General features: G+C 44.0%; 8 protein-coding genes across 8 annotated transcripts; 7 read left to right on the top strand and 1 right to left on the bottom strand.

Annotated features, from left to right (window-relative positions):
- The first annotated feature begins 102 nt into the window (after positions 1-102).
- Positions 103-1279, top strand: K450DRAFT_223100 (uncharacterized protein). The gene is made up of 2 exons (XM_051586000.1): positions 103-1046; positions 1106-1279. The coding sequence occupies exon 1, from the start codon at positions 241-243 to the stop codon at positions 952-954; it is 714 nt and encodes a 237-aa protein (XP_051448330.1). The 5' UTR covers positions 103-240; the 3' UTR covers positions 955-1046; positions 1106-1279.
- K450DRAFT_223095 (uncharacterized protein) lies at positions 898-2520 on the top strand. Its single transcript, XM_051585999.1, has 8 exons — positions 898-1046; positions 1106-1175; positions 1234-1346; positions 1415-1533; positions 1594-1699; positions 1756-2012; positions 2073-2196; positions 2272-2520. Exons 1-8 carry the CDS (start codon positions 1013-1015, stop codon positions 2430-2432), a joined length of 984 nt encoding a protein of 327 aa, XP_051448329.1. The 5' UTR covers positions 898-1012; the 3' UTR covers positions 2433-2520.
- Positions 2521-2527: 7 nt separating this feature from the next.
- K450DRAFT_223088 (uncharacterized protein) lies at positions 2528-5013 on the top strand. Its single transcript, XM_051585998.1, has 7 exons — positions 2528-3204; positions 3272-3527; positions 3617-3864; positions 3933-4030; positions 4101-4306; positions 4368-4507; positions 4575-5013. The coding sequence occupies exons 1-7, from the start codon at positions 2626-2628 to the stop codon at positions 4890-4892; spliced, it is 1845 nt and encodes a 614-aa protein (XP_051448328.1). The 5' UTR covers positions 2528-2625; the 3' UTR covers positions 4893-5013.
- A 121-nt stretch (positions 5014-5134) lies between these two features.
- Positions 5135-6085, top strand: K450DRAFT_268420 (uncharacterized protein; the record flags this gene model as incomplete). The annotated part of the gene is made up of 1 exon (XM_051592880.1): positions 5135-6085. One exon carries the CDS (start codon positions 5135-5137, stop codon positions 6083-6085), a length of 951 nt encoding a protein of 316 aa, XP_051448327.1.
- A 214-nt stretch (positions 6086-6299) lies between these two features.
- On the bottom strand, positions 6300-7858 carry K450DRAFT_223082 (uncharacterized protein). The gene is made up of 3 exons (XM_051585997.1): positions 7184-7858; positions 6682-7094; positions 6300-6622 (listed from the first exon to the last, which is right to left on the bottom strand). The coding sequence occupies exons 1-3, from the start codon at positions 7697-7699 to the stop codon at positions 6514-6516; spliced, it is 1038 nt and encodes a 345-aa protein (XP_051448326.1). The 5' UTR covers positions 7700-7858; the 3' UTR covers positions 6300-6513.
- A 2386-nt stretch (positions 7859-10244) lies between these two features.
- Positions 10245-11757, top strand: K450DRAFT_297118 (uncharacterized protein; the record flags this gene model as incomplete). Its single annotated transcript, XM_051593658.1, has 5 exons — positions 10245-10368; positions 10544-11045; positions 11183-11388; positions 11413-11509; positions 11571-11757. 5 exons carry the CDS (start codon positions 10245-10247, stop codon positions 11755-11757), a joined length of 1116 nt encoding a protein of 371 aa, XP_051448325.1.
- A 1365-nt stretch (positions 11758-13122) lies between these two features.
- Positions 13123-14889, top strand: K450DRAFT_223057 (uncharacterized protein). Its single transcript, XM_051585996.1, has 5 exons — positions 13123-13178; positions 13720-13831; positions 14024-14479; positions 14608-14729; positions 14816-14889. The coding sequence occupies exons 1-5, from the start codon at positions 13168-13170 to the stop codon at positions 14862-14864; spliced, it is 750 nt and encodes a 249-aa protein (XP_051448324.1). The 5' UTR covers positions 13123-13167; the 3' UTR covers positions 14865-14889.
- A 5595-nt stretch (positions 14890-20484) lies between these two features.
- K450DRAFT_223040 (uncharacterized protein) lies at positions 20485-22712 on the top strand. Its single transcript, XM_051585995.1, has 7 exons — positions 20485-20858; positions 20923-21023; positions 21103-21192; positions 21255-21321; positions 21381-21934; positions 21996-22164; positions 22234-22712. The coding sequence occupies exons 1-7, from the start codon at positions 20570-20572 to the stop codon at positions 22575-22577; spliced, it is 1614 nt and encodes a 537-aa protein (XP_051448323.1). The 5' UTR covers positions 20485-20569; the 3' UTR covers positions 22578-22712.
- The last annotated feature ends 172 nt before the right edge of the window (positions 22713-22884 follow it).

The following is a 22884-nucleotide window of genomic DNA, read 5'->3' as shown; positions in this document are numbered from 1 at the left end:
TTATCTGTCTAGCTCTATATTCCCTCTTGATATATACTGTGGTTTCAGATTCCTTGCACTGTGGTATAGTTACGATTGGGTTTGCTTATCAAACAGGGACGACGATCGCATTCAACTCAGAACAGGACTTGAGCGCCACGCCATTGTGATTGGTCGCAAAAATATGGACAGCTTATTTTGGTGGAACCCTTTTCCCCAGGGTCCTTTTTCTTTGACAATCCCTTTTTACTTTCTTCCATAATGGAACTACACGCTTATTCCAAAAACGACTATGAATTCGTCAAGAAGCTTTATATAGGTGCATTGCAAGAAAGCACAAGACGAGCAGTCAAGGACGTACTATTGCAGCCCCGAACTATTCGTATACTTTGTATGGTGATACCTATCTCCTGTTACCTGATATATCAAGGATTCACTACGATGTTGCGTTGGGAACCTGTCCAAGCTTACTTGTATTCAATGATGGCTGTTTTAGTGATATCTACTATGATACTGGGAAGTACCTATCAGATGTTTTCTTCGGGGATCAAGAAATCGGTTCTGGCCACGTTTGAGAAAGACATGTCCGACATACCAGCAACGTTTGATTTGGTTATGAACAACGACGAATGCTTCGAGCCAACTGGCGTTTCCAATGTATGGATTGCAACAATCAATGGCGAGAAGGCTGGATTTCTCACAATGCATAACGGAGGCAGTAAATCTTGTGAAATCCGGAAAATGGCTGTTGTCGGCAAGCACAGACGACGGGGACTGGGTGAGTTGATGACTCGGCAAGCCATCGTTTGGGCCAAGGACCACCGGATGGAAACGATTTTTGCATTGAACGTCTCAAGTGCGCAAGTAGCAGCTTGTGAACTCTTTGAGAAATGCGGATTCACAATTAGCAAACAAAAGCCTGTTATACCAGGATTTGGATACCTTGCTTACGAGCTTTCCACAATAAATCGATGAAAGATCATCTTTGTTTGAGACCCCGAACGCTCCCCTTACTTACTGTTCTTATACCACTATGGAGAGCAAGGAATCGCCTGCTATAGATTTGAGTATGTAACATGCCTTGTTGATTTTTTTATTTTGAGATGGGAACTAATAATGGTTGTAGCTCGTTCTCAATACGACCTGTCAACATACTTTGGACGAATCCGACATTTTGTGGAGATCACTGATCCCCGGTAAGTTATGGAGATTGCCGCCTAGCTTAGGATGTCCAATTCTAAATTTGTCGCGCAGAACTTTACTTGTCTCTCCAGCAGGTGTAAAGAAAGCGCAGGCACTGATCGAGGACTACAATGCTGGAAAAGTCAAAGGGGTTGAACCTGCTCAGCTGTTGAAAGCAAAGCAGAGTAAGCATATGATCCACCGCACCTAGTATATTGAAAGTAAACCTCGCATTTGACCACGCTTCATCCAGTTGTTGATTCTACAATTCATCCCGATACTGGAGAACCCGTACTGCTACCGTTTCGTATGTCAGCATTCGTGCCTACCAATTTGATTGTCGTAGCAGGCATGCTTATGCCAAACCCCACGGTAAGGATCGCCTTATGTCGACATACAGTGGAACACGCATTTGATGATATGACTCGGTAGATCAAAAGTGTTATATTCTGGCAATGGTGTAATCAATCTCTCAATGTTGCCGTGAACTACTCCAACTCCAACAAAACAACGCCCATGAGTATGCAAGAAACAGCTGGTAAGCGAGAGGAAAATGTCTGCCATTACTGCCAATTAATAATTGTGTATATCTAGTGGCGTATGTGTCTTCGGTTAGCACATCGTGCTTGATTGCAGTAGGGTTGACGCAGTCGGTACCAAAATTGAAGATAGCGCCAAGCGTCAAGAGCTTGCTCATGAAATTGGTACCATTTACTGCCGTAGCTGCCGCCGGAACAGTCAATGTCTTTCTGATGCGAGGCAAAGAGATTCGAGAAGGAATTGATGTATATGACGAAAACGGGAACTCCGTTGGAAAGTCCAAGATTGCCGGCTTAAACGCTGTTTCGCAGGTAACCGTTTTTGTTGACATTGTTGCTGGATAAACAAACCCATTAAAATCATTCTTTTAGGTCGCCATCTCACGTGTACTTACCAATGCTCCCGTATTAGTCATTCCGCCGCTACTTATGGGTCGTCTCCAAACAACTGAGTTCTTGAAAGCACGGCCCGGTATGTCTGCGCCGATTAACCTGGGTAAGTAGAAACCACGAGTACATAGCACATGATAATCAGATTTTTTGTCCAGATGAGCTAAATTACATTGGATAGGTTTGATCGGGTTGTCGCTGATGACAGCACTACCTGCAGCAATTGCAGTTTTCCCTCAGCGAGGTAGCTTGAAAACAGAAAAAATGGAAGAGGAGTTCCGTAATATTAGAGATAAAGACGGTAAAAAATTGAACACCTTGTTTTACAACAAAGGTTTGTGAAATTGCGGTGTTCACTTGCGGGTGTTCACTTGCGGTGTTCACGCCTTAATAAAAAATAAAAATTTAAATTTTGCACAAGCACACAAAACTTGGAGCTTCCTCTATACCCCAATGCACATATAGATTTCAACAAACCATCATTAGAGTCGTCCAGAATTTGTCTTTTATAGTGCGCTGAAAAAGATTATTCAACATGAAAGAAAAGAAGCATCCAGGTGATGAAAAACCCAGGCATCTCACTTCAACAGCTCAACATCGCCGCCAAATGTCAGGGATGGACCAACCAGCATTTCACGGCATCCAGATCAATATCCGATCCGATCCTTTTCAACATCGAATCCCATCGCATTTAAATAGGCTGTGGCAGGAATCACGCTTTCGAAAAGCTCTTTCTCGAGGTCGTTACCGAGCTTTAAGACGCTACCACCGCTTAACTTACGCTCAACGCATCGCAACCATTCTGGGTCTCATCCTGTGTTGCCTGTTACTCCTCTCACATGTCGGGTTTTTCAGTGGTCAGAAATACGACAACCTTCATCACGAAACTCACGAAAATCCCAACCCTCCTCCCCCTCCTCCCCCTCCTTTGAACGAAATTGATTTACTCGAGAAAGTATATCCCGAAGACGGCCGAGGACAAGCTACGGCCATTCTCTTAAATTGGAGTCGGCTCGAAAACATGAAGATCATTATTGACAATCTCTGTCAATATGATATGTTTCAAAGCATCATGGTTTGGAATAATAACGGAGCAGTCAATTTAACCTCACAGGTAAGTTTCGGTTTCAGGGATCACACCGGGCTGTCTGTTTTGCTGACTCGGGTTGAATCTGTTCTAGATGCTAGCTACCCCATCTTGCCCGTCGTCGAAAATTTTGATATACAATTCCCCTGGCAACATGCATTTCATTGCCAGATACATGGCCTGCGCAATGGCACAAACTCCATATTGCTATTTCCAAGATGACGATTGGATCATACAGCACTTGCGAAGCATGTATGCCAACTTCTTGCGATTCCCACATCTCGTTCATACAGACACCAATGCCGACGTTTATTCTTTGACGAACTGGAAATGGTGCTTTTATAATAATCGTAAGTGCTTGTGACAAATGCCGCGCCTTTCCACTGCTGCTGCTACTGTTGGAGGATCATGTTGCTGATTCTTGGCTCACTTCCCTCAGCTATTCATTTGCACACTTGCTTTTCTTGGGTCGGCACCGGAGCTTTTGCTTCACGGGAAAACGTTGTAAAGTTTTTGAAGTTGGCCGCCGTAACTGACATGGATCCATTGGAATTTGCGTACGGAGACATGTATTTTACAACGTATATGAATCAGCCACCGTACCAAATCCAAAACGACTTGCGAGAATTGCCTCAAGAAAACGCCTTCTCAGCAGGTGATGGTAGAATAAGAAACAAGATTTATATGGTACGCTCCCGTATGACAATGCTTTGTTTGATATTTGAAGCCTTATGAATCCGATTACTCTATAACAGCACAAAGCACTGGCCAGAATGATGGATCACTTGAAAGCAGATAGCAGTGCTTTCCCGCGACATGAAGTTTCCCCAACCCTATATGAGCGAGATATTAGGTAAGCAAGGACGTGGTGAGGAGGATCAAGACGGGAATGTGAGTGACTGAATGATCGCCCTATTTTGCAGAGCTCCTTGCCAAGACGATAGATGTTTGATGATGACCAATAGGCACGCATTCCCTGATGTTCGGCTATTTCTCTATCAACCTGCTGTCAACATTAGTGAATCAGAACGCATTCATGACGAGTACTATAATTCAGATTATTTCATCGCTCATCCATATTCCCATGCAGTGGACGGAAACGACAATACCGCGTGGAGAACACTAGACAGTATGTGCCTCTCAAGTTGCTAGTGCATCATGTACGTTTTGCTAATGACATTGTTGCATAGATATCCGAGCGGGAGATTATTTTGGTCTGGACCTGTTACTCCCAATTCCAGTACCTGTAGTGTATCGCTTGCTTGTTGATCAACCTAGGGAGTATTTTGCAAACACCGTCATTCAGACTTCCATCAACGGAAAGACTTGGGTATGTCTGCCATATCGGAAAGAAGTCCATTGGAAAGTAACGATGACACTGACTTTATCCTTTTCAGACCAATCTCAACCCAAGACCTCGAATAACTTCTGAACCTTTCACCAATGCAAAAGACCAACTTCTTACGCTATGTAAATTCCATGTACCAAGTACCAAGTATCGATTCATTCGGCTACAAACCCAAACCGATCTGGACTATCCGTATGTCGTAATAGATTTTTCCTTTAGCGCGCGAGCACGCCGAGACGCCAACGGTCAGCTTCTGGGTTTGGATACTGAGAATGATGGAGGAACCGCCTTTTTGGAGGACTACTTTGAATCAGGCGACAACAACGGTAGATACGGACATGAAGCTGAAGATCGTCAAAACCGATAATCTTGTTTGAAACTCCAGAAAGATAGACATGCTTTCATAGGATGGCTTAGAACCTCTTGTACATTTATTCTTTTTCCACTAACAGTGTAATAATGAGCGAGCACCAGATGCAATATTTCCTTTGTTGGATTTCGAGTGGAGTGAGAGCATCTGCACTGATGCAAAGCACCGGTCGGTGCGCGTGACTTGTAATTTTTCATTTAGCTTTTCTGCGCTGGTGCCATATCACCTTTTTTTGATTCATGAGCAACATCTTTTTTCCCCAATTTTTAAAGCGATTCCTTTCTTTGCCTCCAACCGAACGTATTACATACGCCCAGGGATGTTTTCGTGATCTGCAGGTTTTGCAGTCAAAGCGCCTGAAAGATGCCCGTGACCCAACATCCACATTCTCTCTTTCCACCGCGCTCTCACCAAGCCTACAGGACAAAAACCGTTATTCAGATATCATACCCTTCAATCATACTCGCGTTGTGCTTGATAGTATAGCAAATGATTATATCAATGCAAGCCACATCACACCCCCCTATAATATTCCTCGATCCTATATTGCTGCTCAGGGCCCGGTGGAAGAAAGCATCTCTGATTTTTGGGTCATGATTTTAGAGCAACACAGTACAGTCATTGTATGTTTGACTCCAGAAATTGAAGGCGGTCGCCATAAATGTGCGCGATATTGGCCAACGTGGGAGGAAGATAGAATACAAGTGTTCAAACTTGGCCGATCCAAGAAGCTGGTGGTGGAATGTGTGCAGCAAGAAGAATATCACAATGATGCAGAGTGTCACATTCGTCGGATTCAGGTTCAGCTATTCGAAGACGATACTTCAACGTCAACGTTGTCCGTCACACAATTACAGTTCTTGGGATGGCAGGATCATAGTGCCCTAGACTCCACCTCTAGTATTCTGCAACTGATTCAATTATCCAACCATCTGCAAGCGCAGAATGCCCAAAGCGGGCCGGTGACAGTTCACTGTAGTGCCGGATGTGGAAGGACAGGAACCTTTTGCGTTATCGATTCAGCTCTTGCTTTAACCAACATGATGGAACAAGGCGTGCTCGCAGATGATGGACAGGATTACATTTTTGAACTTGCAGATTCGTTTAGACGTCAACGAGTGACCATGGTGCAAGCACCTTCTCAATATTACTTTTGTTATTTAGCTCTAGCAGATGCCCTGATGTCGTAGGTGGCATCCCAAGGACCCGGCTGTGACCTTTTTAATTATATAACCGTAAATATACTACTGTATCCATTGCTATCTAGTGTGTGTTATATCTAGAGTGATTGCGGAAGTGAGCATTAATATGTTTTTCAATGGTGGTAGCGTCATCCATTGGTATCTAGTGTGTGACATATCTAGAGTGATTGCGGAAGTGAGCATAAATATGTTTTTCAATGGTGGTAGCGTCATCCATTGGTATCTAGTGTGTGGCATATCTAGAGTGATTGCGGAAGTGAGCATAAATATGTTTTTCAATGGTGGTAGCGTCATCTCTGCGATGAAAACTATCCCTTTTCTTTTGATCTTGGATATATGCAATTTACAATGACAAAGTGCAATGACAAAGAGACACTTCATCGGCTTTATTGATCCAATGGAAGAACACTGTGTTTTCATACACCATGGCCGGCCGCGCGAAATGTCTGCTCACGTTCATCCACCATCAGGCCAAAGACATCGGATCTAGAGTAATGACCACTGACGTCCATATCAAACTTTCCACTGCACACACATGGTTAGAAAAGCCATATGAAGCATAACCATTTTACGTTATCACTTACCCCGAAATATCATCCAGATCAATATCCGCCACCAACAAGCCTTCCGTTTCACGCAATGGGCCAGCCAAAACGTTGCCCATGGGTCCAATAATCATACTTCCTCCGGCAATGACAATAGCTTGAGGGTCTTTTTCAATAAACGGATGGTCCTCGGGATAATGCGATTGCTGAGTAAATTGGCATGCTGATAATACAAAGCACCTGCCTTCTAGAGCTATATGCGTCATAGTCGACGCCCAGACACCGCGATCATCCACGGTTGGCGCACAATAAAGTTGGACGCCTTTCGAGTAGTAATGCGCTCGCAGCAAAGGCATGTAATTTTCCCAACAGATGGTCGCAGACGTACGGACTCCAGTTTGTGTTTCAATGACGGGAAGAGTGGAGCCGTCACCGCATCCCCAAATCAATCGCTCAAGGCCGGTTGGCATTAGCTGTCGTTGAAATAGCTTGGTGTTCAGGAAACGGGATGGACAAACAAAACTCTAAACGGCCAACGTACCTTTCTATGTTTTCCCACGTACCCCCGGTCGGGATGAATGAACACCGCAGTACAGTATAGCGTACCACCGTGTTCTTCACGTTCGATAACACCAACGACCATGAACATACCATGCTTGCTGGATATCTCGGCCAATTGATCGACATAACGTCCTGGCACTGTGATAGCACCATTAAAGTATCTGGTAAACTCCTTGCGGCCTTCAGGAGTACGGTTACCTACATAAGCGCCGAAGGTGGATCCTTTGGGATAGCCTCCTATATATGCTTCAGGAAAGACGATATGCTCTACTCCTTGTTCTGCAGCATCTTTGGCATACTCGCGTAGCTTCGTTATGGCGTCTTCTGGCTTCCAAGAAGCTGGTGTACCGACTTGAGCAACTGCGACTTTCATTGCAACCGTTGAAAGGAAGAGTAACGGTAAGGAAGAGTAACGGTAAGGAAGAGTAAGGGTAAGGAAGAGTAAAGGTAAGAAAGGTTTAGTCCGTCCCTTCGGGCCAAGCCAGGCCAAATGCATGTTGCGTGACTGACAATTCTTTCAGTAGCCTGGGCGGGAGCTGCTAATCTACCTGTGTCTTGCTTTTGCGTTATCCCCCGCAGTGGCTACAATAGCAATGTGTCGTCTCCACTGCTGGAACAACATGCCTGAAACAAACACGTCAAAATGTACCCAGGACAATATTGCACGTCGAAATATACCCAGGACAATATTACAGCTCCTGTGGAACAGCAGACTCGTAGCATTTCAGCTTATCACGGGGATTATCATGAAAATTTTTTAGCAGTGGGAGGTAATCAAACCAAAGGTGAAGAAGACTGGGATGGATGAGATATCTCAGTTTCTGAATTCGCAGTTGGAAAAATAACCAATATTCGTCTTCCGAAGCCGGACTCCACCTGCAAAGAGATTCAAGCTGGCGCCTCTGCCAAAATGATATGCATGGATATCACTTGGACTTTTTCGCCCCCCCCCCCGAACACTCTACCGACCTACAGCAAGTGTCGACCATCAAACACTTTTGCCAAAAGCAAAAAAAGTGATATCAAGGTTGCTGTGGACTTTATACATCGTTATCGAGCAAGTGTAGGACTACCACGCAGCACCTCCACCGAGGGAACGATGGATATCCTACTGGCACCGACTTCTTCCAAGGTCAAGCGTTACGTCTTGACAGGAACCAACGCGATATTCTGCAGGTCCTTGGATGCCTCAAAGGACAACAAAGAGTACCAGAAGCAGCTACAGCCAAAGATTGAAGTGACCCATACACTGTAAAGTTGGTGCTCACTACAGGGATAGAACCAACTCTCCGACTAAGCTAAGCAACGCAACGCAACCTATCTTTGTAGCATGAACAACGAGGCAACATTCAACAGAGTCTGTTCGGGCCAAGACCCAAAAGCTAACAAAAGTCATCGGCATTGGAAAAAGTCTCCCGGTTGCTACAAAACCAGCCCAGGAGTTGTGAATCTCACCATCAGCAGGAAGGCGCTTTACTAACTCACTCTGAAGGCAAGATTCGACCGCGAGCGTCGCAAGACACGGCATGTGTATCGGACAGAATCTCTTTTTCCAATGAGAAGGCAGTTTCCAAGGGACTAGGTGTGGACGAGTTCTACACGTGCTGCCAAGAGATTGTGGGTACGCGTCAAAGGTCACCAGGAAGCAACGCGCAGCGTCTTCAGCAATGTCAAGCGAGCCCATATGTAGTCCTTTTTTCTACATTCTGCCGCTTGTCTCTCCCTGGGCCTTTGATTCCTTACAATGGTCTTTACTAAATCGCACGGATAGATTTGTAGTTCTACTGTTTCGAAACTCCACATATAAATTTAAGCGATCCCTTCTTCAAAACTCCACCTATAAATTTAAGCGATCCTCTTTCAAAACTCCATATAAATTTAAGCGAAACTCTTTCAGGAGCACATGGAAATGCGAGAGCACCTTACTTTTTTTTAAAATCGGGTCCTAGGCGCCATGGTGTTGGGGCAGGCTTAGCCCGCGGTACAAATGGGGGGTGATATACGATTGACTTGACAATAAGGCCATAATTCCTTGGATTGGTAAAGATTTAGTAGAATTCATTTGGGGAGGATATATTCAGTACGTGGACAATCTCGCGTAGTAACTTTTGGGTAATTGCATCTGCATGTGATCACTGACTTATACTATCGTGAACTTTCTACCATGAAGATAGGCAAATAAAGCGTTCCGCAAAGCAATTCTTCAAACATGGCCTGCATAAGGCCAGCCAACAAATAACATAATATCATGAAATGAACCCTGTCGACCGTAACTGAAAATAGGGTCGACTTAACTCGCTCCCTTGAAGGTAAATGGCGCCAGGGAAGGAGCCATTGGATGATCAAATAACCATACAAATATGTGGTCAAATTGACTCGCACCTAGCACAAACAGAGTAGCATCTACCCAACGCAAGCAGAGTTTGGCCCTGAGCTTACTGGGTTCCGAATGAACGATGCAATGCTGAAGGAGGTGAAAAATTTCACAATGTGATGTACCACATATAAAAATATTTAATCATCTATCGGGGACTGAATGCATTGTTCTTTTACATTTCCACTATACTTTTGTCTATTTGACCTTGCTCTCTAGAAACCTTACAGTACAGTACACTGACTGGTACAAAAACAGTAAGAACAGGGCTAAAGTCTATCTTACGCCATGAATACGCTCATTTGTTGCCAAGAGCTGGCCGTTACAGCATCTTTCTTGCGTAGACAGGCTTCCCTGTTAATCAATTACTATTTGGCGCATGCTGGTAATACTGAAAACTTTTCTCTTCTCAATGGCCATGATTGGAACTGTATGTTGTCTGCTCCAGTTTCTCAATATAAAATGTGCTTCACTAGATTATCATTTACCTGCAAGCACCGCTCAATGGCAACCGCTTTTCACGTATGCACAAAAATTGTTTCTGGACATTCCAGACAGAACAAGAGTCCAGCCAACGGACACTTTGAGCTCTTTACGATGATAACTTCAGTCAGCATCACATAACCCAAACGGAATTCAACGCCCTACCTTTTGTACTCTCCAAATCATGAGATATAACGCTCGTACGATGGTGGCTAATTTCAACGTTCAACTACAAGCAAATTTTCTTCAGGTATCAGGCGTTCGTCAGGCGTTCGTTGAAGAGTACATCCCCGAGGATTTGGATCAAGGTGTGTCAAGCATAAACGAATAAACCAAATGACTTTTACCCTTTTTAATCGCATTCATATGCTCGTCATTTCTGCCGCCTGTTCGTCAGACAAGCGTTATGCGGACGTCAATCATGAGCAGATACCTCCCGATTCAGACCTGGAGCAATATCATGTCTACTCCATGAAGAAGTAGTCCAAGCTGATGAAGCACCAGATGATGGAAACGAAGACGAAAATAGCGATGATGAAGATTTTGATTTTAACAGTGATGACAACTGTACTGATAGCGACAATGAAAGTGAACCTCTTGGTAACGCAACGACAGGATGGTCAGCTTTGGATAAACGAAATATATTCCTGTTGACAGACTCTATTACAACATCGCCGAGCTATAGGTGCATTACTCCTTGTTCCTCTCACACAAGACCGCCGCATAAAGTTCCTTGGAAAACGGAATATGGGAAGGCTAGCATTCTCCTTTTGTCCAAGCTGTGTTATTTGTCATTTTTGAAATGTCAAAATGCTCTCCGCAACTCTACGCGCTTTGTCCTCTTTCCGGAATACAAGATGACAACCAAGCTGACCAGGAGATCCTTTTCTATTTACGACAATCGTATATTCAACCGTGCAATGAAGAAGCACTATACAAGTTGGACGTCCATCAATTGTCGTACCAAGAGGTCGCCCAAGACGAGGTCAGCTTGTCTGGGATGACGACCAGTTGCCTGTGGGGGCAAATCTTTTAGTTGTCAACTCTTGGCATCCATGAGGATTTTCACACATTAGCAATGACTACAGACGGGTTTGGGGCCAATGTAACAACTGGTGAAAGCGGAACGGCTGAAGAAAGTGATGATGAGGATGAAGATCATGAGCAGCCATCGAATATCAAGGCGATGTGGGTCATATCATGTCGGAGCAAGCGGCTATCCATAGCAATGGATCGCCTAGAGCATATTTACTATGCTGAGCGAGACAACGTAGAAAATTCCTTGTTTGATGATGGCCATGTCATAGACGGTCGCAATAACAGTGCTGGTAAGTCGGATGGCCATGCCATAGACGGTCGCAATAACAGTGCTAGTAACTCGGATGATGCTATCGGCCAACCACCACACATATTTGAGCTACCGGAAATTGTGCGGGACAGCGTTGAGGGGTGGGAGCAATACCTTACGATAATTTACATAGCTGGGCCAGTTCTATAGACGATGGCACAGAACAAGGGAAATGTCACTTCAGTCAGCAATGGCTACCTTCAAGAACACACTATTGACACCGGAAACCCACATGCCTCGTATGAAAAAGGTCAGTGATCCACCACGGCAACTTCCAGTGTCTCCTGCAGAAGTGACAGTAGTGGCTTGGGGAAATGGTAAGAAAGGGACAGCCACCAATGCCAAATGAAGCTTTGTGGAACTGCATTGCGAAATTCGCAACTGTTCTGCATGTGGATGAGTACAAGACGAGCCAAGTCTGCCCATGTCGAAGACAAACCTTTCTCTATGAGGTATTGTAACTGTTTAACCAATGAAACTTCAATACTTTGTAGCTAATGTCTGTACATACCGCTACCCAAAAAAGAGTCGTAAATAATCAAGCGTTATTGGAGGTGAACTCTTTTTTTCACTGTCACCCAACAACATTGGTAGCTTGCCTTGACAACATGTCCCACAGGCCCCACCAGGCGGCGCAGGTTCCTTTCAGATATTGCAAACGCCCCAACAGCCATTGTAAACAAATGTAAAGCTGAAGACATATATAAAGCTGGCCGTTTGCGCCTCTTCAAACCCACATCCTCTCTTGGCCCCACTTTTTTCAAAAAGTCTCCAGGGCTCCTTCGCCGAGCAATGCATACCTCCAACTTGAGCTGCAGGAAGGGAAAGGCGAGCTGCATCACAAGGATATATGGGTATCGATTGTGCCGAAGGAAATCGCAGCTGTTCTCATAGGAATCTACGAGTCCCTGACAGAGACAGTATGCGAGAAAGTGCAGTACGCAAAAGGTTGCTGCCAACAGCCACTTTCATTGTGCCGCTTGTCTCTACCAACAGAAACATAAGCGCCAGAAATTTATTTAAAAGTACCGGCGCTCAATAAATTCCATACAAAAAAAAAAATCTACCAACAGAAACATGCCGCATATGTTGCATGGCTCAAGGCAGTAAGGCCGCAAATACTGCCCTGCCTTTCCATTACTCAATGTTATGTATTCACATCACGTGCATATAAATCTATATAGCTTTCCGTACTTTAGTAATAAAAAGCAACTTTTCTCCTTGACATCAATGCTCCAGAGAATTAATACCAAGTCTAAATAAAACATCATTTTCGAACCGTAGCAAAAAAAAAAATTTTAGTCCCGATGGACAAACGTGTCCTATTCAATTTGGCTGCCACAAGCCGATATATCATTTTATTCACTCAAGCATGGCTTCAAACCATGCAGTGATAAGCGCCATGCCATACCGTTGGTCCTCGGTAAGAATTAACTCTACAAGCTGTGTCAGTTTACTTCCTACAGACATTTACACAAGGTTGTTACAATAAGCGCTAAAACGTTTCTGGGAACACTGTATCTACGAAGCTTCTCCATTACCCCTCATTAATTTTTTTCTATACAAAAGATAACATAGTTGCACCACGGCATTCGACTATAGCCTTCGCCTCTGCCAAAGCTGAGGTGGAAACCACACTCAAAGTCACACTGAAAATTTTCATTTCGGTGGCTTGGCTGTTTTTCTTTCCCCGCCTAGACATAAAAAATTTTCCACTCTTCGCACCATTAAAACTTTCTCTCTCCCGCAACTCATTTCAATGGCTGGCACGTAATGTATCGCTTTTGTTTATCTCACTCTATCTTCTACCCGTTCTAGGTCTCTCGCGATCCAAGCATTCGATTCATTCGATTCGTATTGGGGAGACTCTTGGTGTGTCAATACTTTTGTCTGGAGATCTGCCTTGCCAATCTCCAGGAAATGGGATCTACGGAAGTCCTTTCTGTTATCCTGAAATACAGCATGTGGTAGTGCCAGAGCAATCTGGCCTACTGTCATCCCAGTCTCGTTCTGTCCAAGAATCAAGTACTGGGGATTCTGTTGATGCGATGTACTGCCTTTGGACCTGATGATTTCTGACTCTTGCGATATACAAAAAAAATTTTCTGTATCCCTCGCTCGTGCAAGATCTTTCAAACCCAAACAGCAGAAACAACACATTGCTTCAACTAAATACATTCATCGGATTACACTCTTCTTTTCGCTAAGAATCGCCCTCGCGCTTTTCACAGCATCCGATGTTATTGACAAAGTTTTCATGGACACTGACAAGTATTGATTTCATCTCGTATGTTCTCGTTGCCAACAACAGTACCGTCCCCACCGCTGAGCAAGTTCTCGTTCCCGAAACTCTTCTCAAGAAGAGAAAGTCCAACGAAAAGTCCGCTGCTGAAGCCGCTGCCAAGAAGGTCGAGCTCAAGAAGGTAATTATCTCTCTCCCGTGCCATGCGGAATGAAACTTGTTGCAAGTGTGATGATACGGAACAACCAAACGAACGACTAGCTTAATTGCAATGTGGTCTTCAATACCATCTTTCGGGGCTGACGCGCAACTGTTTCATTCCTCATCGCTACTGCATGCCTCTACACATATAACTAACTCATCCCACCACCAGGCTCAACGTGCTAAGCGCAACGTCATCTTCAAGCGTGCTGACCAGTACGTCCGTGAGTACCGTGCCAAGGAAGCCGATGAGGTCCGTCTCCGTCGTCAGGCCAAGTCCAACGGTAACTTCTACGTTCCCGCCCAGCCCAAGCTCGTCTTCGTTGTCCGTATCAAGGGTATCAACCACATCGCTCCCAAGCCCCGCAAGGTCCTCCAGTTGCTCCGTCTTCTCCAGATCAACAACGGTGTCTTCCTCCGTCTCACCCACGCTACCGCTCAGATGCTTCAATTGGTCGAGCCCTACGTCGCTTACGGTACCCCTAACTTGAAGACCATCCGTGAACTCATCTACAAGCGTGGATACGGAAAGGTCAACAAGCAGCGCATCCCTCTCTACGATAACGCTGTCATCGAGCAAGTCCTTGGCAAGTACGGTATCATCTGCGTTGAGGATCTCATCCACGAGGTAAATATCCCCCCCCCTGCTCTTCCTTGACTTGAAATGCTACCCTCTTTAGCATTTCAAACTCCGACTTGCTCATCCTACTTCCTTGACTTGAAATACTAACCTCTTTATCATTTCAAACTCCGAAGATCACGTGTGTCGGTCCTAACTTTAAAGTGTGCAATAATTTTCTTTGGCCCTTCAAGCTCTCCAACCCCAACGGTGGATTCCATAAGCGCAAGTTCCTTCACTTCGTTGAGGGTGGCGACACGTAAGTTTAAAGAATAGATTTGTATAAATTTTGTGACTGCACATCCGAATTAGGAAATAACTCTATTTTTTTCTTTCTCCGATCAGCGGCAATCGTGAGCACTTCATCAACAACCTTGTCCAATCCATGAACTAAGTTGCTTAGGTGCAGTTGCTAGCACTTTGCTTGATAGCTATATAGTACTCTATGTCGTTGCGGGCATTTCAATAAAATTTGCAATTTGATTGTACGTGTTGTGAAGTAATGTAGTTTTAAGAATGTCAGGTGAATGCCAATGACTTAAGGTTTTTTGGGAGAGAGAGATTTTTACTGCTGAAGATACTGATGGTACTGAATAATATGAGTGCTATGCTATTGTGACATTAAGTAAGAGTCGGCTATTTATACTGCTTCATCTTGTTTTTTAGCTTTGAGTCGTCTACTTCTTGTTCTTCGGGTTTGGGTTCATCGCTTTGTGGCTCATCCAATTCTTCCGATTTTACGACAGTCTTGACGGAGGAGGTCGAAGCTTCGGCCGCCTTGGCCGCGGCCGCTGCCTTTCTACGCATCTAAAAGAGCAACAAGGCTCCCTTTAGTACGGTCTTTTAAAGCGAATATGCATATGCCGATAGCCAAGAGTGCCTCGACGTGTCTTACGGCGGTACTCTAAACATTCACTTGAACGGAAGCGCACATACCAGAGATTGCCTATTTTGCTCATTTACTTTTTCGCGATTAAGTTCACGGTATCTTCTTTTGCGCTCCAGAATCTTTTCTCGATTGTCCTATGAGCAGGTGTCAGATAGTGCAAACAAGCAACCCATAGCGTTCATCTAGCTTACCGTGTGATACTGTCTGCTGACTGCTCGGTTTTTTTCGATGTTTTTCTTTTCAAGGATCCATCAAGAAATTAGGCAATGAAAGCGGAACGCTAAGTGTGTACATTCACAATGAATATGGACTTTTACCTCATTGTGCTTTTTTCGAGACTCCTTCATCTTTTCAGGGTTTTTCTTCATGCCAGCATCAGTTGAAGTGTATGGGCATGTTTGCCTACATAGAGCAAATGATATCGACTTACTGTAACCCAAGCTTTGTGCCGTTCGTTGTGTTCCTCCATGTGGCCCTATTTGCAAGTATGAGTGAAAATACGTAGAACACGGCTGACCCAATAAGCAAATGCTTTACCTTTCGGTAGCGCTCGGTGGACGCGCGAACCTTGCCTGGGTTTTTCTTTATGTGCCGGTTAATCAACAGTAGCGAGCAACATTTGGAACAATACCCAAGAGGAGGTACCTACGTCTCTCCATGCCTTCGCCACCATTTTCTCTCTTTCTTTCTCTTCTGTGGTTCTGTTTCTCCATCGCTTACGGCCGTACTCGTTTCTTGCCTCTCGATTTCTCTATAATTTTGTTTCAGTCTGTGTCGACAACAAGTGTTATAAAGCTGTGCAGATCAATCCACTTTACCCAATAATATTGGCGAGCATATTCTCGAAACTTTTCTGGATTTTTCTATTTGGCGAATTCGGTTAGCTCGAACGAACGGAAAGGTTGAACGGATAGGTTGAACGGAAAGGTTGAGCTTCCTTCAGCATAAATCAGAAGCCACTCACCAGTTGATATGCTTTGAAGCGTTGTTTGAGTTTCAAAACATTTTCGGGTTTCTAGGCATCATGTGTCAGTTTGTTTAACGAGAGCAAGATTGCAAACGGTGTTGACTTACTTGGCAATAGTTTCGCACTTGCTCGCGGACTTTTTCTATATTTTTCTGTATACAATTGTTAGGCTGGGCAAGGTAATCAAGCGTGTGCACAAAAGAAAAGGCTATGTACTTACTATTCTCCAAGCTCTCTTTCTCTGCTTGACTTCTTCTTTGTTTTTCTGTATGCATACTTTATTATAAGGGAACGGCAACAGCTTGAATTCCATGGGAGGCGTCGTAATATACCTTGTAGTATCTTCGCCACCTGGCTTTCATCTTCTCAGGGTTATTCTAAAAGTGGTGTCAGTTGAAGGCGACGAACATCACATCATGTCTATACAGTATTACCTTGCTCCACATCCTATCATATTCTCTTTTTTGCATGACTTTGTTCTGCCAAGGTGTCCTGATTAGCAGTGTTTTCAACATGTCACGATAAAAGAAAATCGCCAGTACCGGATACTCTTCTTTCAAAACCTATTTACGATTTGATAAGTCAAGATTATGTGGGCAAATTTGCAAACAGAAATAGAACTTACGAGGTTTTTATCGTCCTTCGGAGGACAATCTAACAACCTGTATTGGCAGAGTTCGATATATGCAATGAGCATTTGTATTTCAAGATCGTTGTGTGGTGCATTTTTCATTTCTCGCACGCGCATAACAAAGTCAAGATGTCTGAAGTCTTGTGGGCTGTCGAGACTATCCCATCCAGCTAACTTTTGAAGGCTGTTGTAGACTTCCAGCGGTTTGGAGTACAAGTCCCTGTAAACGAGTATGAACGTTATATGTTTATATATATTCTCATTGCCATTATTTCTTAACTTACCCAGCCATTGCCAGCACAGTTGATCGCAAGGATCCATTATCCTTTGCAAATTCTGCTTGATAGCGGTCTTCGAGAGCAGTGACAGTGGCACACCAGGAGATTCCTTGAAGTCGCAAAGACTGCTGTTGGCTTGGCATGACCAACAGAAGCCTTTTTGCATATTGTACTTTCTCGCATACTGCCTCTGTCAGAGACTCGTATATTTCTATAAGTACAGCTGCGATTTCCTTTGGCACAATCAATACCCATCTATCGAAATGATGTTCCTTCACTTTTCCCATCAGAAGTATATGAGCTTTGGAATGGATATCAGGGTATTGCGATGTGATGAAGACGTTGATTTTTTCCATCAAGACTTCAAGAAGGATCTTGTCCGTCAAGACAATGCAAAGGTGCCTCAACTGCCTTGTGGCATCCGTGTAGCGTATTTGACTAACAACGCAGCCATCAGACATGATGAGTCCAAACAGAAACATCACCATCCGGTCAAAGTCAGGGAAAAAGGTCTTGATCTTTTCAGGATCGGTCCTCAAGACTTTGGAAGAGGGCAGACCAAGCTGACGGTAACTCTTTTCAAAATCCTTGTTCGGACATGTCCAGCGCATACCGCTTGTTGTGACGTTGCCCTTCTTCAACAGAGCAGACTTCGAAAGTGACGAGTTACGAAAGCTAAGGCAGATCACATTAGGCCACCATATAGTTCGTTGAGAATACGCAAATGTAAATTTTTCGCTTACACAAACTTTGGGTTGGAGACACCAAGCATTTTCACCACCTGCACTACCTCCAAGTACATGAGAGATTCACAGACAATACCCAGAGTTCCATCATTGACAGTATGGCATCCATCGCCAGCGAGGTAGCCCAAGGCGTAAAAGTTTTCGAGAGATCCTTTGCTGAAATCGGCTAGATAGTCGTCATTATCTGATTTAGTGGCAAAAGGTTAATAAAAGCAGCTTTACAGAAAGAAATAATAATTTCATTACCGTCTTGGACGTTGACAGGTAGAGCGTTTGTTTTAAGGAGTCCTATTCTTGTATTATCTTTGTACACTGGTTGAGGAACCATTTCGCTTTCCCCAATATCAGAGTCCATCTCTTGTTCGTCTTCAAAAGCCATCTCTTCTTCATCTTTTAGGTCCAGCAGCTCTTCTTCATCTTTTAAGTCCAGCAGCTCTTCTTCGACTTCAAAGTCCAGCTCTTCCTCGTTGTCAGAGTCAAGCAGTTCGTCCCCTGTCTCATCATGTTCGCTGTCGTGTTCTGAAAGAAGGTCTTCATCCTCCAAGACGAACTCGTCGAACATGTCCTCGTCTTCCTCGTCTTGCTCATCACCTTGAGTCATACGATCCAGCATGATGTCGACCATGGCATCTTCGTCATCAGAAGAGACATAGTCTGACGGGTAGTCGTCCTGTTCGCCAAGGTCAGTGTCGAATTCTGACGGGTAATGGTCCTGCTCGCTAAGGTCGGTGTCAAAGTCTGACGGGCGGCCATGGTCTTGTTCGCCAAGATCGGTGTCGGATGAGAATTTACGCTTTCCAGAGGACGTGGATTTGGCTTTACGAGAGCTATCGCTTGCGGCACTACAGGGTAATGGATGTTTGTTAGCAGCATGTAATGGGCACCTTTGTTTCTTTTCCATGGTAATTGTTTTTAGTACAAGAGAGAAGATGTTGTCAAGAGAAAGCGGTTGGGCGGGGGCTCGCCTTTTATGTATTGCAATAACAATAAAAGGACAATTAAAAGTAAATGACATTTTTGTGTCCCGTTACTTTTGTTGGATGATGGCGGTACGCTGGTTATTGAAAAAGGTCTTTTTCTGTAGGGGGACGGATTGTGAGATGGGTTATTGAAGAGAAGGGTGTGGTGTGATGGAAAAGAGCTCTGCGGCTCCGTCAATGATTTTGTGATAAAAAGGTTTTGGGGTGTGATGGAGGGGGTGGTGGGTACTACATTATATATGATAAAGGTGTTTTTTCGCAGTGATTTCTCGATGCAAGTGGTGGTGTTTCCACGGTAGCCATGGTGTTTGTGCGGTGTCAGTAGTGTCTGTGCGTAATTTTAAACTACACAACGTGGCGCATGCATCAACCTTGCGTCCGATATTGCTTTTTTTATTTTTTTATATCTCTCGAGACTATCACACTGCTTTGAAGAGCGTATTGAGGTAATTGATTGGTTTATGAAAAGTGCTAGGTACGGTGCGCAAAGGGCTGCTTTAGTCATTGGCCATTCTTCGACATTTCGACATTTCGACATTTCGACATTTCAACTTTGGGATTGACCCTGTATTGATAGTTTCCTTGTAGACACATTATTATTCATAAAAGGTTGGTCAAATAATATCTTTTTATCTCCCTTTTTTGATTACACATTAGCTTGCTTTTAGGCACGACTTTCACCATAGCTGACTTTTAGGTACGCCTCTCACCATAGCTTACCTTTAGGCACGACTTTCACCATTCTCCCGTAAGGCTTCAGCTTACCTTTAGGCACGACTTTCACCATTCTCCCCTAAGGCTTCAGCTTACCTTTAGGCACGACTTTCACCATTCTCCCGTAAGGCTTCAGCTTACCTTTAGGCACGACTCTCACCATTTCACGCGTAAGGCTTTAGCTTACCTTTAGGCACGACTCTCACCGTTCTTCCGCAAGGCTTTAGAGTACCTTTAGGCATGGGCAGCGTTGGTGCAGCAGCTGTCATAACTATCCACCGCCAAGTTGAATAGGACATGTCCGCGCAAGGCTATCAATAGTGGTTGCATGCGTTTTTTCACCAGCAAGACCTTTCCTTCGCATTTTGTTAGCGACATACGGTGGTGGTTTCCTAATTAAGAAGTTGCTATCTAGTAGCTCTATCTCAAAGGCTTGGATGATGAAAACGCAAAAGCAATCTAACAATTGTCGCTGTATCCAATGTGATGGGGTGGCCTGGTGCAGTCTATCGCATTACTGAAAGATGTCCACCGGGCACATGAGATATAAGCATACAAAACGGACTGATGATGGAAATACGGGAAGCCAAATTTACATTTCGCCATACCCTCCACAATGTGTGTAAGATCAAAAATGCTTACTCTCTCAGGTTATTGCGTGATTATACCTTTTTCTTCAACATGCACTTGGACATGTTAGGCGTTGTCATTAGCACCTTCTGAACAGCCGTTTTGTTCGTTATAAGAGTGTTTTTTAGATTATCGAGAACTCGACATTTGTAACACAAAAAAGGCGCGATTTTTCTCTGCTTTGTTGTAAGTGTACCGACATTCTTTATTTAAATGCCAAAGAGCTTCAAACCATATCCTTTATAGAACCCAAAGTATCTTTTCATGCCCTCTGAAGCAGCTTCATTGGATACGGTCATTGACCGAAAGGTTGACCAAGACGCCAAGGTTTTAAACGTTGAAGACATTGTCCTCAGCGAATCGGACTTTAGCGATGATAAGCTAGCTGCATACTACAAACCTCTTGAAGAGTATGAAGGGTATCACCGCTTCGATCCCAAAGCCGTGTGGACTGAAGAAGAAGAAAGAGTACTAGTGAGAAAGATCGATTGGAGAATCATGGTGTGGTGTTGCATCATGTTTGTCGCTCTACAGTTGGACCGTGGCAATATATGTATGTGTAAAAGTTGACTGAAAGAAAAAAAATGAATCATGGCCATGCTAACCTGTATCTCCAGCCAATGCTTTGACGGATGACTTTTTGACCGACCTTGGTCTCACTACCAATGATTACAACACGGGTCAAACCATCTTCTTGGTATGCTTCCTGCTGATGGAGGTAAGCAAAGATGGAACCAGAAATTGAAATATTTGATTGACTCGCCATGGGTTGTGACTAACTTATCAAGCATGTATAGCTTCCTTCACAACTTGTTAGCAAGAAACTTGGACCCGACAGGTGGATACCTATCCAGATGACTTTGTGGAGTATAGTGGCCATGTCCCAAGTAAGCGATTTTTCAAACTCTCGTCTGCCTTATACCATACCGCCTCATCCCCTGCACTGTAGTCCCGTATCAATTCAAGATCTTCATTCTATGCTACTCGTGGACTGCTGGGCGGACTTGAAGGAGGATGTAAGTTGATCGTCAATATGCCAGGTGTTACGATTGTGTTACTGATGTGAAATATATAGTCATCCCGGACATTGTACTGTATCTGTCCTATTTTTATAAAGGAGATGAATTACCTATTCGACTCAGCTACTTTTGGGTATCTCTCACAAGCACCACGGTGATAGGGTCATTCTTGGCCTACGGTCTATTGCATCTACGTGGTGTCAATGGATGGTCAGGTTGGAGGTACCTGTTCTTGATCGAAGGGTCGTTGACACTGATTGTCGGCGTGGTTTCTTTCTTTTATCTTCCACCATCGCCAACTCAAACCAAAGGTTTTCTAAGGGGCCAGGGATGGTTCAATGAGCGAGAAGAGATTATAATGGTTAACCGTGTACTTCGAGACGATCCTTCCAAAGGAGACATGAATAACCGAACTGCTGTTGGCCCCCGAGACCTTTGGCGATCACTGTGTGACTATGACAATTGGGGACTTTATCTCCTTGGCTTGGTGGCGTATATCCCTATGGCTCCACCTGCTGGTTACTTGACGCTGACCTTGAAGAACCTTGGGTTTGGAACGTTCAACTCAAACCTGCTGACCATTCCTGGAAGTGTGTTGTTTATGATAAATGTAAGTTGAAGGACGGGAGTTTGTCTCTGCATTGCCTAACGTGAAAAATAATCCATACCAGAACTTGCTATTAGCATACTTTAGCAAATGGGTAAAGGAAAGGGCACTTACGTCCATGGCAGGAGTAATTTGGGCTCTTCCACTTTTGATCGCTTTGGAAACCATTTCGAACGATACGAACCCTTGGATCCGATATGCTGTGCTTATTCTGCTAGTGGGTTACCCTTACTGTGAGTGTGAAGCAAAGTGACCCCTCTTTTCGGTCATGATGACTGAGACCGATTGTTTGCTTTGTACAGGTCATCCAATCTTGGTGGGGTGGAACTCGATCAACTCCAATACTGTGAGGACAAGGACAGTTAGTGCTGCTGTATATAACATCATGGTTCAAATTGGTGGTATCGTTTCGTCCAATATTTACCGGGCGGACGATGCACCGTTCTACAAGCGTGGCAACAAGGTTTTGATAGGCATTTGCGTGTTCGATATCTTTTTGTTTCTTGGCGTAAAGTTGTATTATATTCAGCGTAACAAGTATAAGGCAAAGATTTGGGGATCCTATACTGCAGAAGAAAAGGAGCACTACTTGGCGACCACACCGGACAAAGGAAACAAGAGACTTGACTTCCAATTTCATCACTGAAATGATAAGCCCTGAGCTGCGATAAATTCTTTGATGCATTTCAGTACTGTATACTGTATCTGCATCAACCTGGTACACCTTTTTCATTTACCTGACGCATCTTATTTTACCTGACACATCTTATTTAAAAACGACAAAATAAATTACCAGTATTACTTGGACTCAAAAACGACAAAATAAAATTACCACTATGACTTGAATCCAAATTTTGTACAACTTTTTCAAGACTTTTTCGGTACATCATCGAGACATTGAGTAAAAAGAACTTGTAGAGACATTCAGTAAAAAAGAACTTGTAGAGACACTC

This window comes from Umbelopsis ramanniana (genome assembly GCF_025399195.1).
Source record: "Umbelopsis ramanniana AG unplaced genomic scaffold K450scaffold_5, whole genome shotgun sequence".
NCBI lineage: Eukaryota > Fungi > Mucoromycota > Umbelopsidomycetes > Umbelopsidales > Umbelopsidaceae > Umbelopsis > Umbelopsis ramanniana.
Note: the sequence above shows the minus strand (reverse complement) of the source record. Positions and strands in the feature narration are given on the sequence as shown.

Bases quoted from the DNA above. Each gene is read 5' to 3' on its own strand.
- K450DRAFT_223057 (XM_051585996.1), top strand. The intron at 13,832-14,023 runs GTAATTATCTCT...TCCCACCACCAG, and splicing joins AGAAGGTCGAGCTCAAGAAG to GCTCAACGTGCTAAGCGCAA. The intron at 14,480-14,607 runs GTAAATATCCCC...CAAACTCCGAAG, and splicing joins TTGAGGATCTCATCCACGAG to ATCACGTGTGTCGGTCCTAA.
- K450DRAFT_223040 (XM_051585995.1), top strand. From the start codon at position 20,570: ATGCCCTCTGAAGCAGCTTCATTGGATACGGTCATTGACCGAAAGGTT. The intron at 21,193-21,254 runs GTAAGCGATTTT...CCTGCACTGTAG, and splicing joins GTATAGTGGCCATGTCCCAA to TCCCGTATCAATTCAAGATC. The intron at 22,165-22,233 runs GTGAGTGTGAAG...TGCTTTGTACAG, and splicing joins GCTAGTGGGTTACCCTTACT to GTCATCCAATCTTGGTGGGG.
- K450DRAFT_223088 (XM_051585998.1), top strand. From the start codon at position 2,626: ATGAAAGAAAAGAAGCATCCAGGTGATGAAAAACCCAGGCATCTCACT. The intron at 3,205-3,271 runs GTAAGTTTCGGT...AATCTGTTCTAG, and splicing joins CAGTCAATTTAACCTCACAG to ATGCTAGCTACCCCATCTTG. The intron at 3,865-3,932 runs GTACGCTCCCGT...ACTCTATAACAG, and splicing joins TAAGAAACAAGATTTATATG to CACAAAGCACTGGCCAGAAT.
- K450DRAFT_223082 (XM_051585997.1), bottom strand. From the start codon at position 7,699: ATGCATTTGGCCTGGCTTGGCCCGAAGGGACGGACTAAACCTTTCTTA. The intron at 7,095-7,183 runs GTACGTTGGCCG...ACCGGCCTTGAG, and splicing joins ACGTGGGAAAACATAGAAAG to CGATTGATTTGGGGATGCGG. The intron at 6,623-6,681 runs GTAAGTGATAAC...ATGTGTGTGCAG, and splicing joins GATCTGGATGATATTTCGGG to TGGAAAGTTTGATATGGACG.
- K450DRAFT_223095 (XM_051585999.1), top strand. From the start codon at position 1,013: ATGGAGAGCAAGGAATCGCCTGCTATAGATTTGA. The intron at 1,347-1,414 runs GTAAGCATATGA...CGCTTCATCCAG, and splicing joins GCTGTTGAAAGCAAAGCAGA to TTGTTGATTCTACAATTCAT. The intron at 1,534-1,593 runs GTAAGGATCGCC...ATGACTCGGTAG, and splicing joins TGCTTATGCCAAACCCCACG to ATCAAAAGTGTTATATTCTG.
- K450DRAFT_223100 (XM_051586000.1), top strand. From the start codon at position 241: ATGGAACTACACGCTTATTCCAAAAACGACTATGAATTCGTCAAGAAG.